The 16208-nt window shown below is 48.6% G+C and overlaps 1 protein-coding gene and 1 long non-coding RNA gene across 5 annotated transcripts in view; one reads left to right on the forward strand and one right to left on the reverse strand.

Annotated features, from left to right (window-relative positions):
* Positions 1-1247: 1247 nt before the first annotated feature.
* On the reverse strand, positions 1248-3870 carry LOC125135374 (uncharacterized). The gene is made up of 2 exons (XR_007136951.1): positions 3552-3870; positions 1248-1568 (listed from the first exon to the last, which is right to left on the reverse strand). It is a non-coding gene; the product is annotated as an uncharacterized LOC125135374 (long non-coding RNA).
* Positions 2586-16208, forward strand: part of IL16 (interleukin 16) — a 128535-nt gene continuing 114912 nt past the window's right edge. For 2 of the 4 annotated variants that reach the window (XM_047795468.1, XM_047795469.1), the window contains exon 1: positions 2828-2973. In XM_047795468.1, coding sequence (XP_047651424.1) covers positions 2934-2973 — 40 coding nt within the window. In that variant the 5' untranslated portion in view covers positions 2828-2933. Of the gene's footprint in view, positions 2974-16208 lie in introns of all 4 variants that reach the window. The other 2 variants (XM_047795470.1, XM_047795467.1) reach the window with 2 other exon arrangements.

Below are 16208 nucleotides of genomic sequence, written 5' to 3' on the forward strand. Positions count from 1 at the left end.
CTAAAATCAAAGGGTTGGCAGAGTTAACACTCCTTTCTGGAAACTGGAAGAGAGACTCTTTTTTCCTTATTTTTTCTAGCTTCTGGGGGCCACCCACATCTTGGACACCCTCCTCTTGGACTCTTGTGATTCCATTGGGCCCACCTGCATGATCCAGGATAATGCCTTTTATTTTATTTTATTTTATTTCATTTATTTGCTTTTTAGAGCCTTACCTGCAGCATACGGAAGTTCCCAGGCGAGGGGCTGAATCCGAGCTGCAGCTGCCAGCCTACACCAGAGCCATAGCAACATGGGATCTGAACCGCGCTTGAGACCTACAGCACAGCTCATGGCAATGCCAGATCCCTGACCCAGTGGACAAGGCCAGGGATCAAACCCTTGTCCTCATGAATACTAGTCAGATTTGTTTCCTCTGCACCACAACGGGAACTCCTAATCCCTTTATTTTAAATTCAGCTGATTAGCAACCTTAATTCCATCTGCAACCTTAATCCCCCCTGAGTGAAACATAACTTGTTCACAGGTTCCCAAGAACAGCATGTGGCATCTTTGGAGGGGCCTTTATTCTGCCCACCAATCAAACAATACATCCTTTGTCAAAGATTTAACACACATGATCTAAAGATATGACTTCCAAAAATATAGTCTTTGCTACTGATTTAACAAAGTCTACTTAGGGGTTCCAAAGCCAATGACTTGACTTAATTTTTTTAAATTTAAAAATGTTTCTGGAGTTCCCGTCGTGGCGCAGTGGTTAACGAATCCGACTAGGAACCATGAGGTTGCGGGTTCAGTCCCTGCCCTTGCTCAGTGGGTTAACGATCCGGCGTTGCCGTGAGCTGTGGTGTAGGTTGCAGACGCGGCTCGGATCCCGCGTTGCTGTGGCTCTGGCGTAGGCCGGTGGCTACAGCTCCAATTCAACCCCTAGCCTGGGAACCTCCATATGTCGTGGGAGTGGCCCAAGAAATAGCAACAACAACAACAACAACAACAACAACAGCAACAAAAAAGACAAAAGACAAAAAAAAAGTTTCTATCATCCTATAGGTGGTGTGAACTGAAAGCCCTTGCTATTATCTTGACTTATGTAGATAACATTATGGATGTTGGAAAGCTCAGTGGATGCTGGGAAGCTCATGAAGAAAACACCCCTCAATTTTACTTCTCCACATTTAATCTAGTTTCACGTCCACTGAGCACACTCCACACTGATTTAATTCACTTAGCAATGTAATGCAGACATCTTTCCATGATAATAAATCTTACTTTATTACATCATTTTAACTTCTGCTAAGTATTCCCTATTTATCTAGTCAGTTTCTGTTGTGGCTGGAACTGGGTACCACTAGAATGCAACCAAAGTTTCATGCATAGTTTAGCTGCAGCATCCTGCAGGTTCATGGCCTGGGCAGTGAGTTGGTTACCCAGAGCGAGGCTGAGCAGGCAGTAGGGGAGCGCCATCTCCAGATCTTCACCCTCATCCTGGGATAAGGGTGACTTTCAGGGAGCTGTTCTGACTCCAGGTGCTGATAGCAGAGGTTCTTCTGGCACCCTGCAGCACTGCCCTGAGAAATGATTATTTAAGGGATGTGTAGGGGATGGGGAGGTGGGGGGATGGCTAGAGTGGTCACAGTGACCTAGAGGTGGTTTGATCAAGCGACAGTGACTCTTCAAGACTATGAATGCCAAGGGGCCTGAGGCAGCCGCCGCAGGGGCCCATCCCTGGAAGACCTGGGTCACTTGGCAGGTGACATGTAACCCAGGACCTGGCCCGGGGTCTGTCTCACTTGCTTCCCTGGTGAGTTTTTCTCTCTCTCTCTCCAACAGAGCAGGCTTTCCCCTTGGTCTGCTATCACACTGCTGTGTCCCGAAAACCATCACATTCTTCCCCAGTTTTCAGCGCTGACTCTTTGCCCACTGATTGTATATTCCTTTGGTTGTTTCGGTGGGGGAATCCAAGGATTTATTTAACCCAGCAATCAAATTGGTCATTTAAAATAATAGTACGTCTCATCCAAGTCTAAAAATAAATCCCCCTAGTATGGGAAGGCTAGTAAGGGGAAGTGGGGCAGAGTAGGCTGAAAACATTTTATAGCCCCGTTACCAGGGTCTGAGTCCACTTTTCTTTCATCTCTCCTTGTCCTGACATGGGCGGGGAGTCAGAGCGCCTTCTGTTTGTCTTGATTAAAAATCAGCCTCCACCTTCCCCTAAGGCCAACTGCCCTTCTCGGGGGACACAGGCTGCATTCACCATGCCCAGCTCTGCCCCAGCCCTGTGCAGATTTTATGAAAGGCGTTTTCACTTGGATTAAACAGGCGCTGTGTTTGTGTGTGGTGTGTGCAAAGGAGAAAATGAATCACTTCAACTTCAGGCAAGGATTTTAGGTGTTGTGTTTGTCCCTTGCAATTACATAAACACAGTAGAGCTCATTAAAAAAAAAAAAAAGACTTGGGGAGGGGGGGAGCCGGGTTGAGTACTTGGGATGATTTAACAGTTTAGCACAGTTTCCATACATTAGATCTCAGAAGGCGTTGTGTTCTGCCCTCTCACAACAGACTCCGAGCCCAAAGGAAAGTTTGAGGTTTTACATTTCTGTTTGTGGTACAGGAAAAGGCTTAGGATCTGAGGGCTTGATTCAGTGAAATAACATTGCCTTCTACACATTTGCTTCGCAAGGAGGGCAGGAGTTGGAAGCGACCGTTTTTTTTTTTTTTTTTGAGACGTTAAAGATTTGCTGGCAAAAGGAAAGGGTTTTTTTTTTTCCTCCCTCCCTGCCGAGGAAAAACAGTTCTAACGAGGAGTTACTTTGTAATTTTAACTCCCATTCAAATACTCCCAGCCGTAGGCACTGCCGTTGATCCCCCACGACTTCGGGATCCAGACTCAGAGGGACGGCTCCCGGCTCTCTGGCATCCTCAGAGCCCCCGTCATGAGTTTACAGAAGACAATCTTCCCTCGAAGGGAGAATGGTAAGTGGGGTGGCTTCCTGGGGGATTCATGGTGAGGTGGGGATGGAGGGTTTGACTTTTGGACCCCTTCTTTGGGAGTGGAAGCACAGGGAAGCATTGTCTTGGTTGTGCCCTGGTTGTGTGTGTGTGTGTGTGTATGTGTGCGTGTGCGCCCGCCCGTGAGTGATCGCTCCCGCACGTGTGTGGTACAGCAGGACGCGGTCCCTCCCTGCCTGTCTGCATTGTCCTCCCAGATGCTGGCTGAGCGCTTACTAGGCTGCTTGGCAGAGGGGTGAGGGATGGGCATATTGCAGGACCCACAAGGGCATGAGACTGAGCCCAGGCTGGGGCAGCTGGTTTCTACCTGCCCTGTCTTCCTGTCCGAGTGTGCCTGGCCACACTCAGGGGAGGGGCATCTGATGGGATGATGCCTAAATACCCAGCCCGTCCGGCCAGGCTCTGCTTCTAGCCAGATGCGAAACAGGAGGGGGAGCTGCTCGGCATCTGGGGGAGATGGGAAAGAGAGCAGGTCTCTGGAGCAGGGGACCCTTCTGAGCCTCGCAGATCTGAGCACTGGGAGGGGCGCCAGGACTCCTTACCTTGCTGCAGGTACAGCTCCGTAGACCAGATCGCTTCTTACGACAACCGCCTTCATTTTCTCGGGAAATATAAACAAACAGGCATCAGGGAAAAGGATTTTAACCCCTCAGCCCAGCTTTTAAAGTCAACACTGGCAAAACTTCAGCTCTGTCGTAACTTTGGCATAAGAGAATAAACACGTGGTTTTCTTTAAAAAGGAGAGCAAGTCAAAGGCACATTCTGACTTTTCCAGCTCCAGGAAGATGTGGCAGATATGGCTAGAATCCTGGGATCCCTTTGGTTAGGCTCTATTAACGCATCCGTGAGTTCTGAAGAAAGGCAGTGGAGCAAAGGGACTGAGAACCAGGGCTGTGGGGTCTGACCATCGGGGATGGAATCTTGGCTCTGAGATTAACAGGCTGGTTGCTTTGGGGAAAGATATTTAACCTCACAATGGCTCAGTTTCCTCCCCTGCAAATCGGGGACCATAAATTGCTGTCATAGGAGCAATGAATGAGATGAAGCTTGTAAATGGCTCCAGCAGCATCTGTGTAACACAGAAAAGATTTCAACACCCAGAGCAGCTACTCCCCCTGTTGTGACCCAGGGACCCTCACAGAGCACCCCGCCCTCGGGGATGAAAGATGGAGTGTTCCAGGGCTTCGGGTGGCTGTGGCCGCCCTCTGTTACAGAAGGTGGGCCAGGCACTCAGAGTGACTCTCTTAGGAGGTAAACTATAGAATGCTTTTACTTAAACTGGGGAGTCTTGGAGGACTGGCTTTAACCTGGTGTTTAGTAGGTGCTTGCTCTTTGGTGAAACCATTTTATTCCTTTTTATTTCCACGGCGCCTTGCCACTTCCTGTCCCTGGCTGCATCACCATCTCTGGTTGGGTTTCCTTGGTAACGGACTCTGAGATAGAGATTTGTGTGTAGGAAGTTCATTGGAGACTGTTCCTAGGAGCAATACCTGTGAGGGTGAAGGAGGCAGAACTGGACAGAGGGAGGAGTTGGGGTGAGATGCTCCCTCAACTCAGGCCTCAGTCGAACCAGCTGATCCCTTGGGGCTTTGTACCCTTGCTGTGACCCATCACTGCGTGTGGGCTGCCCTGGGGCCTGGAGCATAACTTTGAGAGAGGCAGCTCCCTTCATTTGAGGGTAATTCCTAAGAGAGACACTCAACTCTGAGCTGTCACAGGCAGCCTGCATGTCAGCCGTGGGAATAAATGCTTGGTCCTAGGGTTCGATATTTCTCTGGGTGTCAGCCCACATCACTCAGCAAGGATGCCCAAGTCTCTTCTCTGAGTTCAGCAGCTGGAAGATTGGGTGTTAAATGCATGGACATCCATTCAGTTAAATCGTTACACAGCACTGTGAGCTTGGATAAGCCCCTTCATGGATCCGGGACTCACTGTAGGATGGATGGAAGGGGTTTGCAGCAGAGATGGTCTCTCTCTCTCTCTCTCTTTTTTTTTTTTTTTTTGTCTTTTTAGGGCCACACCCGAAGCATATGGCCACACCCAGGCTAGGGGTTGAATTGGAGCTGTAGCTGCCGGCCTACAACACAGCCACAGCAACACAGGATCCGAGCCGTGTCTGCGATCTACACCACAGCTCACGGCAGCGCCCCGGATCCCTAACCCACTGAGCGAGGCCAGGGATAGAACTCACATCCTCATGGATACTAGTTGGGTTAGTTACTGCCGAGCAAAAGCCTTGCAGCTCAGCCTTTCAAGTGCAAATTCTGAGCATGTGGCAAGGTGGTTGGTTGTGTCCACAACAGTAGTCAGGTCACATGATCTGCACAGGTGCCTCAGTTCCTTCTTACAGAAAATGGAATCCAGCCCCCTGGGGGCCCTTATGGGTCCCCATGGGCAGCTATCAGCAGGGAGGGGAGAGGCCTGTGAGATGCAGAGGGCTGGACAGCAGGAAGTGGGATTTGAGGAGAATTATGCCATATGCCTTCTCCCGCTTCACCCTGACTGCCTGTCCCTCCAAACAGAGTAAGACCACTGTGGACACTGCTCTACTGCTTTAATAGTTACAAGTTACATATCATGTTGTCCAGGATAAACATGGATGTAGCTGGATTTATTTTATTGCCTTTCCCACCCCACCACCAATTTCTCTTTATTTTTCCATCTCCAAAAAAGTGAAGTCGCTTGGAATTCATTTTCAACCAATTATGTACTTAGAGCCGTCTATGCTCCAGGCACTGTGTTGGGCTCTGGGAGACGTGAGATAAACAATCACACACACACATACATAGAATGACAAAGAGGACCGGGTACTAGGACAGGCTCCAACCAGTGAACCCCTCCTAGCCTGGTGGGTCAGGGTGGGCCTCCCGGAGGAGGTGCTGTGTGAGCTGCGTGCGGGTGTTTGGGAGCTGGGGTGGGTGCAGAACCAGAGAAGCAAGCCGGGTAAAGGGAACAGGGTGCCGAAGAGTAGGGATGGGAAAAAAGAACTGTCTCAAATCTTCTGAGCTTAACGTCACCGCTGTGAGCTTTATAAGCATACTTTGATCCAGTCTGTTTATCTTGCAGCATCTCTTAAAAAATCATCCTGGTGATTTGTTAGCTCTGGGAAAAAGATTTTGCTGGTGGGGCAAGACCTCAAGAGTGCATTTCTCTGCGTGTCAGTTGGTTATCTCTGTTTCCACATCTGTGGCCAAGCCCCAAGGGGGCCTCCTGGAATCAGAGATTTTTTTTAAACGCTGGCACTTCCTTCCAGCTGGGTGCTCTTTGACACCAGGCATTGATTTAGGATCCCGATGGGCACTGATGCGCTGGGTGTCCCCTGTCCCTGCCTCCCACAGCTCTATGAGGCAGATGCCTTGTCTTCATTTTATAGGTGAGCAGAAATGAGACACAGGGAGTTTACCCAGATGGTCAGTGCAGGGCTGAGATTTGAACCCAGGCAGGTCTGTCTCGTGCTAAAGCCCACATCCTCATGGATACTAGTCGGGTTCGTTGCTGCTGAGCCACAGTGGGAACTAAGATGGTCTCTTTTCAGCCACCATGTGGCCGAAAAACAACAATAATGATCCTTAGAGACAGACAGACTGAGTCGCCGGCTGATGTTTCTTTTCCACGTTAGGCTTCTGAATTCCTGCGAAGTTATCAGAACCATCACTGTTGTGGCCTCAGAAAACCACATCAATGACACAGTTGATTTTACCATCCCCCAAATGATCGATCCTTCAGCTTGCTTTCAATTATATTTTTTCCAGAATAGTTTTATTTTTAAATTTATTTAAAATTTTTATTTACTTTTATTATTATGGCCGCCCCCATGGCATATGGAAGTTCCCAGGTCAGGGACTGAATCTGAGCTGTAGCTGTGACCCTATGCCACAGCTGTGGCAACACCAGATCCTTTAGCCCACTTGGCTGGGCTGGGGATCGAACCTATGCCTCCACAGCAACCCGAGCAGCTGCATTTGGATTGTTAGCCCACTGCCTCATGGCAGGGACTCCTTAAATATTTTTATTAAAAAAAGTTAAACATAAGAAAAGTGGAAAGAAGGGTAGCCAACAAGCATTTACCCATTATTAGACTCTACAAGTAACATTTTATTCTGTTTACCTTGTCACATGTCCACCCCTCCCTCCATCTCTCTATCCATTCATGCTCCCAACTTAATTTTTTGGACACATTTCCAGATAAGCTTCAGGCATCACTACACTTCACTTCTAAACACTTCAGCATGTGTGTAATTAAATAGAGTTCAGTGTTTGATTTCTCTGCTGCTTCTTTTTTTTTTTTTCTTTTTTTTTAGGGCTGCACCCATGGCATATGGAGGTTCCCAGGCTAAGGGTTTGAATCAGAGCCATAGGCTCCAGCCTACACCACAGCCACAGCAACGCTGGATCTGAGCTGCATCGGCAACCTACACCACAGCTCATGGCAACACCAGATCCTTAACCCTCTGAATAAGGCCAGGTATCAAACCCGAACCTGAGTCCTCATGGGTACTAGTCAGGTTCATTAACCTCTGAGCCACGACGGGAACTCCACTTTCAGTTTTTTACTAATAATATATACTGTGTCGCTAGATTTAAAGGCCTGGTTTAATAAAGTACAGTACCTGCTTTGTCCTACCTTGGCCAAGGGACAGAACCCTTGGTTGTAAAAGGTTAACTCTGCTGAGGAGGCCTCATAATGGGTTCAAGTGCAGATTTGGGTTGGGGTTTTGGGAGGAGGGAGCCACACCAAGCAGGAGGTGTTCTGGGGCTGAGGGGAAGCAGGAAGAGAGAGCAGAGCCGGCTGGGCATGGGGTTAGAGTTGGGGCTCTGGGGTCTGACAGTGGGGTTAGGAACAGGCCAGGACAGAGGAGATGGAGCTGGTGCCCTGTCCTGGGAACTGGACCCTGGGTGGTGGAAGAACTATATCAAGCTCTGTATATATTCCTGTGACCTGGGGCCTCACGTGGGGTCCCTATGGATCCTGGAGGCAGGGTGATGGGTGCCAAACTGTTTTCATGGGGGCTGCCTTTGTCCTTCCTGCTGCAGTCCATCTGATCCAGGAATTGCGTGTATCTATCCCTGGGAAGATGAACACAGAAGCAGCCAAAATGGTACTATGAGGTATGGGGCGGGGGAGGGGGGGGAGGTTTCGACCGTCTCAAGTGCTGTGTTGGTACGAGACGGAAATGGAGAGGGTCCAGACGCAGGGACTCCTGGCTCATGCACCCTGCATTCTGTCCCTCCTGTTGCTGATGGAGTGCCATTGAGGGAAGGCAGTGCTGGGTCTTGTTGAAACACTGCCACACCTCCGGCAGTGAGGGCATTCATGTTTAAGTCTCTTTTTTAATTAAATTTTTTATTATAGTTGATTTACAACATTCTGTCCATCTCTGCTGTACAGCAAAGTGACCCAGTTATATACATTTTTTTCTCACATTATCCTCCATCCTGTTTCATCACAGTGATTGGCTATAGTTCCCTGTGCTGTACAGCACGATCTCACTGCTTATGCACTCCGAATGCAAGAGTTTGCATCTCCTCACCCCAAACTTCCAGTCCATCCCACTCCCTCCCCTTCTCCCTCCCGCTTGGCAACCACAAGTCTATTCTCCAAGTCCGTGAGTTTGTTTCTTTTCTATAGATAGGTTCATGTGTGCTGTGTATTAGATTCCAGATAGAAGTGATATCCTATGCTATTTGTCTTTGTCTTTCTGACTTCACTTAGTATGAGAGTCCCTAGTTCCATCCATGTTGCTGCAAATGGCATTATTTTGTTCTTTTTTATGGCTGAGTAGTATTCCAGTGTGTATATATACCACACTGTAATCCATTCATCCATCGATGGACATTTCGGTTGTTTCCACGTTTAAGTCTTTAATTAAATAACATATTTTATAATGAGACATGGGAGGCTCAGAAGGGGGTGTGGCTTATCCCATGTCACACAGCCAGTTAGCAGCAGCCTGGGGGTGGGGCGGTGAGGGCTCAGGCCTCTGGACTCCTGGACCGGAGCTTTGCCCAGGCCAGACCTTGCCTGTGGCTGGAGCATGCATAAGCAGACCTGGGCGTGCAGCTAGTTACATCCATTTGTCTCTGCATCTATACTATATCTGCATCTATTCATCTGACCACGAAGGTACCTCTCTCCCTCCTTCTTCCTACCTTTTCTCCCATTTCTTTCCCTCTTCTCATCCCTTCATTTAACAGCTATTTAATACCCACTTTGTGCCACAGACTGTGTAGGGCTACAGAGAGAAAGAGCGAGAAAGAGAGAGAGAGACTTAAGACACAGTCCCTGGCATTGAGGATCACGCAGGTACCAGGTAAGGCTTAGATGAGGGAGCTTTGAGAGTACAGAAGGGCAGCTCCTAATCCCATCAGCAAGTTGGGAGGGATGTGTCAGGGAGGGCTTCCTGGAGGCGGTGACTCTGAGCCAAACCATGCAACACACGGGAGAAAAACAGGGGCCCTGTGAGTTCGCAAGGGCAGCGTGTGCGTGAGCTGAGGTGCGGAGGTGGGAGACAGCACAAAGCATCTGGAGGAACTTCAAGCCTGGGGGAGACAAGCCTGCAACCTTGGGCAGGGATTTAACATTTTTCCTCATTGAGTCAGGCATGTCATGACAATAACAAATTAAGAAAAGAAAGTAGGGATTTCTTCATCTTTAAAAATGTTGCTTTCTGATGCAAGGCAGGGAGCAGCGTTCCTCAGATAATTGTGTGGGCAGAAGAACGGCAGGAGGGGAGACTGGCCGCCTCCCTGGCCAAGCATGCTCCACCTCAGCTCCCCCCTTGTCCAGGCTGAAAACACTGGAGGGGGCCGGGCCCCCTGGCTTGGGGCGGGGGAGGGGGCGGCCTCCAGCATCCTGTAAGAGCCAGAAAAGATGAGGGACTGAAAAAGTGTGAGACCCCAAAGTGAACACACAGTCCCTGCCAAAATCTTGCTGAGTGGAAACATCCCTCCCCCGCCCTCCGTGTCATTCATTAATACCTGGGCTTTTTTTGTGGCCTGGTGGAGGGGAAGCATGCTGTGCAAACCTCCCTGATCTTGGCCTTGAAAAAGCACCACCCAAACCACAATGGTTCCCTCTCGCTTTGGGGGTTTAACCCTTTCTCAACCCACCCATGTGACGGGGCGGACAAGGATGGGTGGGATTTCCAGGTTGCTCAGCTAGGCTTGGTCTATTTATTCAGCTCTTATTCCAAGGGCCAGAGTTGCCTGGACTTTGTTGTCAGATAACCCTGGCTTCAAATGCCGGCTCCGCGCCTTGGGAAAGCCATTCTACCACCCCGCGCTTCCTCTTTCTCCTTTCCCCGTCCGGAAAATAGGAATGACTCATGGCATCGACCCTCCAGGTAAGTTGTGGCGATAGATGCTACAGAACTCAGTACCGTGTCCGGCCCACAGCAAGGGCTGCCCAAATGACAAAGTGTTACTGTTACTAATCAGTCAAGGTTCTGCATCTCCAAGTGTTTTTCTTCGTCCTAGAGTTAGGAATTAAAACCAAGAGATTCTGTTTGTCCAGTTCAAAGGGAAAATCACTCTCTCCCCCTGGAGAGAACATTCCTACCCCATCCTGATCTGTGCCCTTGAGAAACTGGGAGAGAGAGTATGAATATGTTTTTCAAGTTCCATCTAAACCTGAGCCTAATCACATAAATTAGGTTAAGAAAATGTCTGCAAGAGCTCTTTGTAAGCTCTAAAACACAAACAAATGTAGACGCTCATTGCATGGCATTAGTCATTTATTTATTCATTCAGTTGGGGGTTGATTCATTCAGTGAGTGTTTACTGAGCCCTTCTGAGCCAGGCGTGTCCTAGGGCTGGAGACCCTGCAGTGAACAAAGCTGATGAATTCCGGTTTGGGGTGCTTGCGCTCTAGATGGAACAGAGATGATGCTCGAGGACCAAATAGACTAACAAGACATCTTCAGACGGGGACGAGCGAACCCCAATGTACTCTATGGAGTTTCGTTAATCATAATGTCTCAATACTGATTTATGAATTGTAAGGATGTACCACACTAATGAAGAAAGTTAAAAAAAAAAAAGGAGATGTGATAGGGAGTACCTGGGGGCTAGTGTACATTGGGTAGATGGGAAAGGCCACATGTAGGATATCAAGGCAGGATGGAGTTAGCCATACGAGGATCTGGAGGTGGAAACTTCTCGGAAGAGGAAACAGCTTGGACAGAAGCCTTAGGGTAACATAGGCCTGGCTTATCCAGGAAAAGGAAGATCAGGTAAGTCTTTGGGGACATGGTAAAGAATTTGGATTTGATTTTGAAAAAGCAGTGCAAAGTCTTGGGGAGGGGTAGCGGGTGGGGCCCAGGGCATTTTTAGGGCAGCAGCACACTGTTCTTTGTGACAGTGCAGTGGTTGATACGTGATACCGCGCCTTTGTCAAAAGCCCATAGAACATGTAACACAAAGAGTGCACCCTAACATACACCATGGAATGGAGTTGGTCCTAATGTCTCAGTCCTGATTTATGAATTGTAAGAATGCACCACACTAATGCAGAATGTTAATAATGGAAGAGACTGTGCCTGGAGCCAATGGGAACTCGCTGTCCTTTCTGTGCCATTTTTCTATAAACTTAAAGCTGCTCTAAAAATAAAGTCTTTTTTTAAAAAAAATAATTTCAAAGAGCAATGCAAAGTCCTAGCAGGGTTTTATATAGGAAAGTGCCATGATCCATTTTATATTTTCAAAAAACCTGCTGGCTTAGTGTGTGGAAATGAACTATGGACACCTGACGGGGAGCCAGGATCCCAGTGAGAAGGCGAGTGTGGAAACCAGGCCGGAGGCAGTGGTGGTGGGGTTAGGACCGTGGCAGTGAAGACGGAGAGAAGAGGAAGGATTTGAGTTATCTTTTGGGGACAGGCCAGTGGGAATTGCTGATAAATGGGGTGTGATGTGGGAAGAGAGGAGGAGGGGAGAGAGAAGGGGAGAATCGAGAGAAAGTCAGAAAGAAGGAGGGGAGTTCCCATTGTGGTGCCGCAGAAATGAATCTGACTAATAGCCCTGAGGATGCGGGTTTGACCTCTGTTCTCGCTCAGTGGGTCTGGGATCCAGTGTGCACTGTGGTGTAGGTCGCAGATGCGGCTCGGATCCTGTGTGGCTGTGGCCGGCCCCAAGCCTGGGAACTTCCATAAGCCATGAATGTGGCCTTAAAAAGCAAAAAAAGGAGTTCCCGTCGTGGCGCAGTGGTTAACAAATCCGACTAGGAACCATGAGGTGGCGGGTTCGGTCCCTGCCCTTGCTCAGTGGGTTAACGATCTGGCGTTGCCGTGAGCTGTGGTGTAGGTTGCAGACGCGGCTCGGATCCCGAGTTGCTGTGGCTCTGGCAGTAGGCCGGTGGCTACAGCTCCGATTCAACCCCTAGCCTGGGAACCTCCATATGCTGCGGGAGCGGCCCAAGAAAAGGCAAAAAAAAAAAAAAAGAAAAGAAAGGAGGAGTTAAGATTAATCTAAGCCAATGTGGAGGGCTTGTTCTGGCAAGCGCTTTCTCGAGAACTTTACAAGTGTTCCCACATTCGGTCTTAGAGCAACCTCGGGAGGCCAGTCCTAGTGCAATAACCATCCTGTGGATGGGAAGTCAGTCCACAGAGAGGGACCCCTTCACCTGCCCGTGATCACCCCCCTGGCCAGGGACAGCGATAAAATGTGAATCCAGGAATTCTGGCTTCAGAACCCATGTTCCTAACTCCTTGATGTGGGTTTTTTCTTGGGGGGAGGGGGGAGAATGAGTGATGATGACACCTCCCAACATATGGAAACCTGGGAGGAATAGGTTTCTCTTGGGGGAGATCAAGGGTCCTGTGGGGTGGTGTAAAATTTGAAATACCTGTTAGACTGTCTGAGGACATGTCAAGCAGGTGGTAAGAAAAAAGAGTTTAGAACCCAGAGGAGAGTCCAAGGCTGGGACGTGAATTTGGGAGTTGTTGGCATAGGGGCAGCTCCTACACGCCAATGAGACCCACCGCCGTGTCTTGTATTTATCGCATATATAGTGTATTAGTGATGGAATATCGTTTTGAAAGGATGCGAGCCAGAACAAAGTAAGAGCCAGAGGAAGAGCGACATGGTCTCTAAGGAAGTCAGCTAGAATGTTCATATAAAGTGAGATCTTTGGGAGTTCCCGTCGTGGCTCAGTGGTTAATGAATCCAACTGGGAACCATGAGGTTGCGGGTTCAATCCCTGGCCTTGCCCAGTGGGTTGGGGATCCGGCGTTGCCGTGAGTTGTGGTGGAGGTTGCAGATGCAGCTCAGATCCCCGAGTTGCTGTGGCTCTGGCGTAGGCCAGTGGCTACAGCTCTGATTGGACCCCTAGCCTGGGAACCTCCATATGCCGAGGGAGCGGCCCAAGAAATGGCAAAAAGACGAGGAAAAAAAAAAAAAGTGAGACCTTTGGTTTGCATCGATGTATTGTGCAGGGTGGCGGGAAGAGAAGGAGGAGGAGGGGTCAGGAGACCAGCAATCCTGATCGCATGACCTTGGCCATTTCACTTTCCTGGGCCTCGGTGTCTGCATCCATAAATGAGGGGTTATAGTGACAAGGTCAAGTCCTGCCCTCACCCTGGTCTGGTTGTTAAGCTGAAAGTGCTGCATAAGCAGAGGATTTATCCATCATTGGATTATGGTGTTTCATTTCTGGCTGACACCGTTCCATTATGTTCTGCATCTTGACAAAACAGCTCTCATGACCCAGAGTTCCCAGCGTAAGGAATCCCTGGGGCTTTGTGGCCATGTAGCAGGGGGTTGTGTGTGAGAATCAGCGGGCTCTCCTCTAACATGTGGAGGGGCGAGGGCAATAGAATGGAGGGAGGCCCCTACCTCCTGTGTCCAAGTGTTTAAAAGTTACCCATCAAGCTTAAGAAAGTGTGAAATAAAAATATTGTATCTCTTACCTTGAATATATAGTCTTTATAACAAGAAAATTGAAATATGCATGTAAAGCTGTGGTTTTATATAATGAAAAGTTGGCAAAATAGCAAAGGCAACTTAATTTAATTATTATTGAATGTTTCTGAGATGAACCAGCACTGTTTGGAGGAGCAACGATATAAAGACAGACAAGCTCATACATTATTCTGTTTTCGTGACACTTTCTTGCTTTTAATTCAGCAAAATCACCATGTTGTTATAAACAGGATTTTTTATATACTTGTGTTCCTATTAATAAAACTTACAGAATGAAACAAAAAAAAAAAATGAAAGAACACTAGATGCTTCTGTTTAGAGCTCTGAGCAGCCCAGTCAGATTGTTGGTTTATTGTTCCCATTTTGTGGAGGAAGAAAATGAGGCTCAGAACGGTAAAGGGACCTGCCCAAGTCGGCAGAGCTGGCTTGGGCAGAAGCTGGGGTCCCAACCCTGCTTGGAAAGCCCTGCCCTCTTTATTTTGCTGCTGTATAATCAGAGGAAGAGATGACCCTTCTGTGGTGTTTTAAAAAGAAAGCACTTTTGCTTTTGCCTTCTGGCTGTTTTGACTTGCTCTGGCAAGCAGGTATTACTTCTGTCCTTGCAAAAAACAAAAGGGCAAAAAGCATCAGAAGAAAATGTAATCATAGTTAAAAAAAGTAAAACATCACTGTATAAATAGAACTCTTGGGGAGTTCCCCAGTGGCCTAGGGCTTCAGGATCCGGCATTGTCACTGCTGTGGTTTGGGTCACTGCTGTGGCTCGGGATGGATCTCTGGTCCTGGAACTTGCACCTGCTGTGGGCATGGCCAAAAAATATAAAAATAATAAATAGAACTCTTGGTATAATCCCAGAAGATGCTGGCGGTCTAGGGAGACTTGTAGGAAAGGCCTCCTGATCACTTGGCACTAATCTGATGGGACACATGCAGGAGTGTCTTGTCACTTTATGCCCTGACCTTCAACATGCGTTATGTGTTCTAGTGTAGGTCGTTGGTTATGAGACTTTAGCAAGCCTCAGAATCACTTGCTGAATAGATTTCTGGGCTCCACAAGCTGGAAGGAGCAACACAGTGAGCTCCTCTCCTTCCTGAAATGTCCACTTCTTCTCAGACTTTGCAGGCAGCATGGCCTGTGGATACATCCAGGGGCTGTGAGGCTGCTCCAGAAAGGCCAGCAGCATATTCTAGTTGCTCCACCTCTAAAATGGGTGTAAAAATAGAACCTACTGGAGTTCCTATCATGGCTCAGTGGTTAACGAACCCAACTAGTATCCATGAGGACACGGGTTCGATCCCTGGCCTTGCTCAGTGGATTAAGGATCCGGCATTGCTGTGAGCTGTGGTGTAGGTCACAGATGTGGTTCAGATCCTGGGTTGCTGTGGCTGTGGTGTAGGCTAGCAGCTGCAACTCTGATTCAGCCCCTAGCCTGGGAACCTCCATATGCTGCAGGTGTGGCCCTAAAAGGAAAAAAAAAAAAAATAGAACCTACTTCACAGAGAGGGTGAAAGGATTAAACAAAATAAAGTGCTCATGGGAGTGTCTAATACATGGAAAGCTCTCTGCAAATGGCAGCCCTGCTTCATATAACTGAGAGTGGAGATATGTGTGCACGTGTGTGCATGAGTGTGTGTGCAAGTACATAGGGAGGTCTCATGGGCTGAATTTTGATTGATTTTCATGCTAAGGGAAAACTGAGTTAATGATATGAGGAGGGCATGGTGATTTTCTTATCTTTTTTTTTTTTTTTAAGGGTCGCACCTGGGGCATTTGGAGGTTCCCAGGCTAGGGGTCTAATTGGAGCTGCAGCTGCTCTCCTACACCACAGCCACAGCAACACAGGATCCAAGCTGTGTCTGTGACCTACACCACAGCTCACGGCAATGCGAGATCCTTAACCCACTGAGTGAGGCCAGGGATTGAACCTATGTCCTCCTGGATGCAAGTCATATTCCTCTCCCCGAGCCATGCTCGGAACTCCACCTGGTTATTTCTAAGCACAGGGATTTGCCGAGCTGTTGCACGAGGATCCCTCTTCTGTTGTCTCTCTCTAACACCCTGCAGTGGGTGGGAGTCTTTAATTCCATTGAGCAGATGAGTAAACCGAAGCTGAGATGTAACCAGGCTCCCACGGCCGAGCTTTGGTGTGCAGCGGGGGTTCCCCAGTTCTCACCAGGGCAGGGATCTCCCAGCTGCGTCTGCCCCCCTTTCTTCAGGCATGAGGTGAACTGGCCTTCGGAGAGTTCTAGGGCTCAGAGGGAAGGCTCTCCCTTTTCTGGAAGAGGTC

The sequence above is a fragment of the Phacochoerus africanus genome, chromosome 9 (assembly GCF_016906955.1).
Source record: "Phacochoerus africanus isolate WHEZ1 chromosome 9, ROS_Pafr_v1, whole genome shotgun sequence".
Lineage (NCBI taxonomy): Eukaryota > Metazoa > Chordata > Mammalia > Artiodactyla > Suidae > Phacochoerus > Phacochoerus africanus.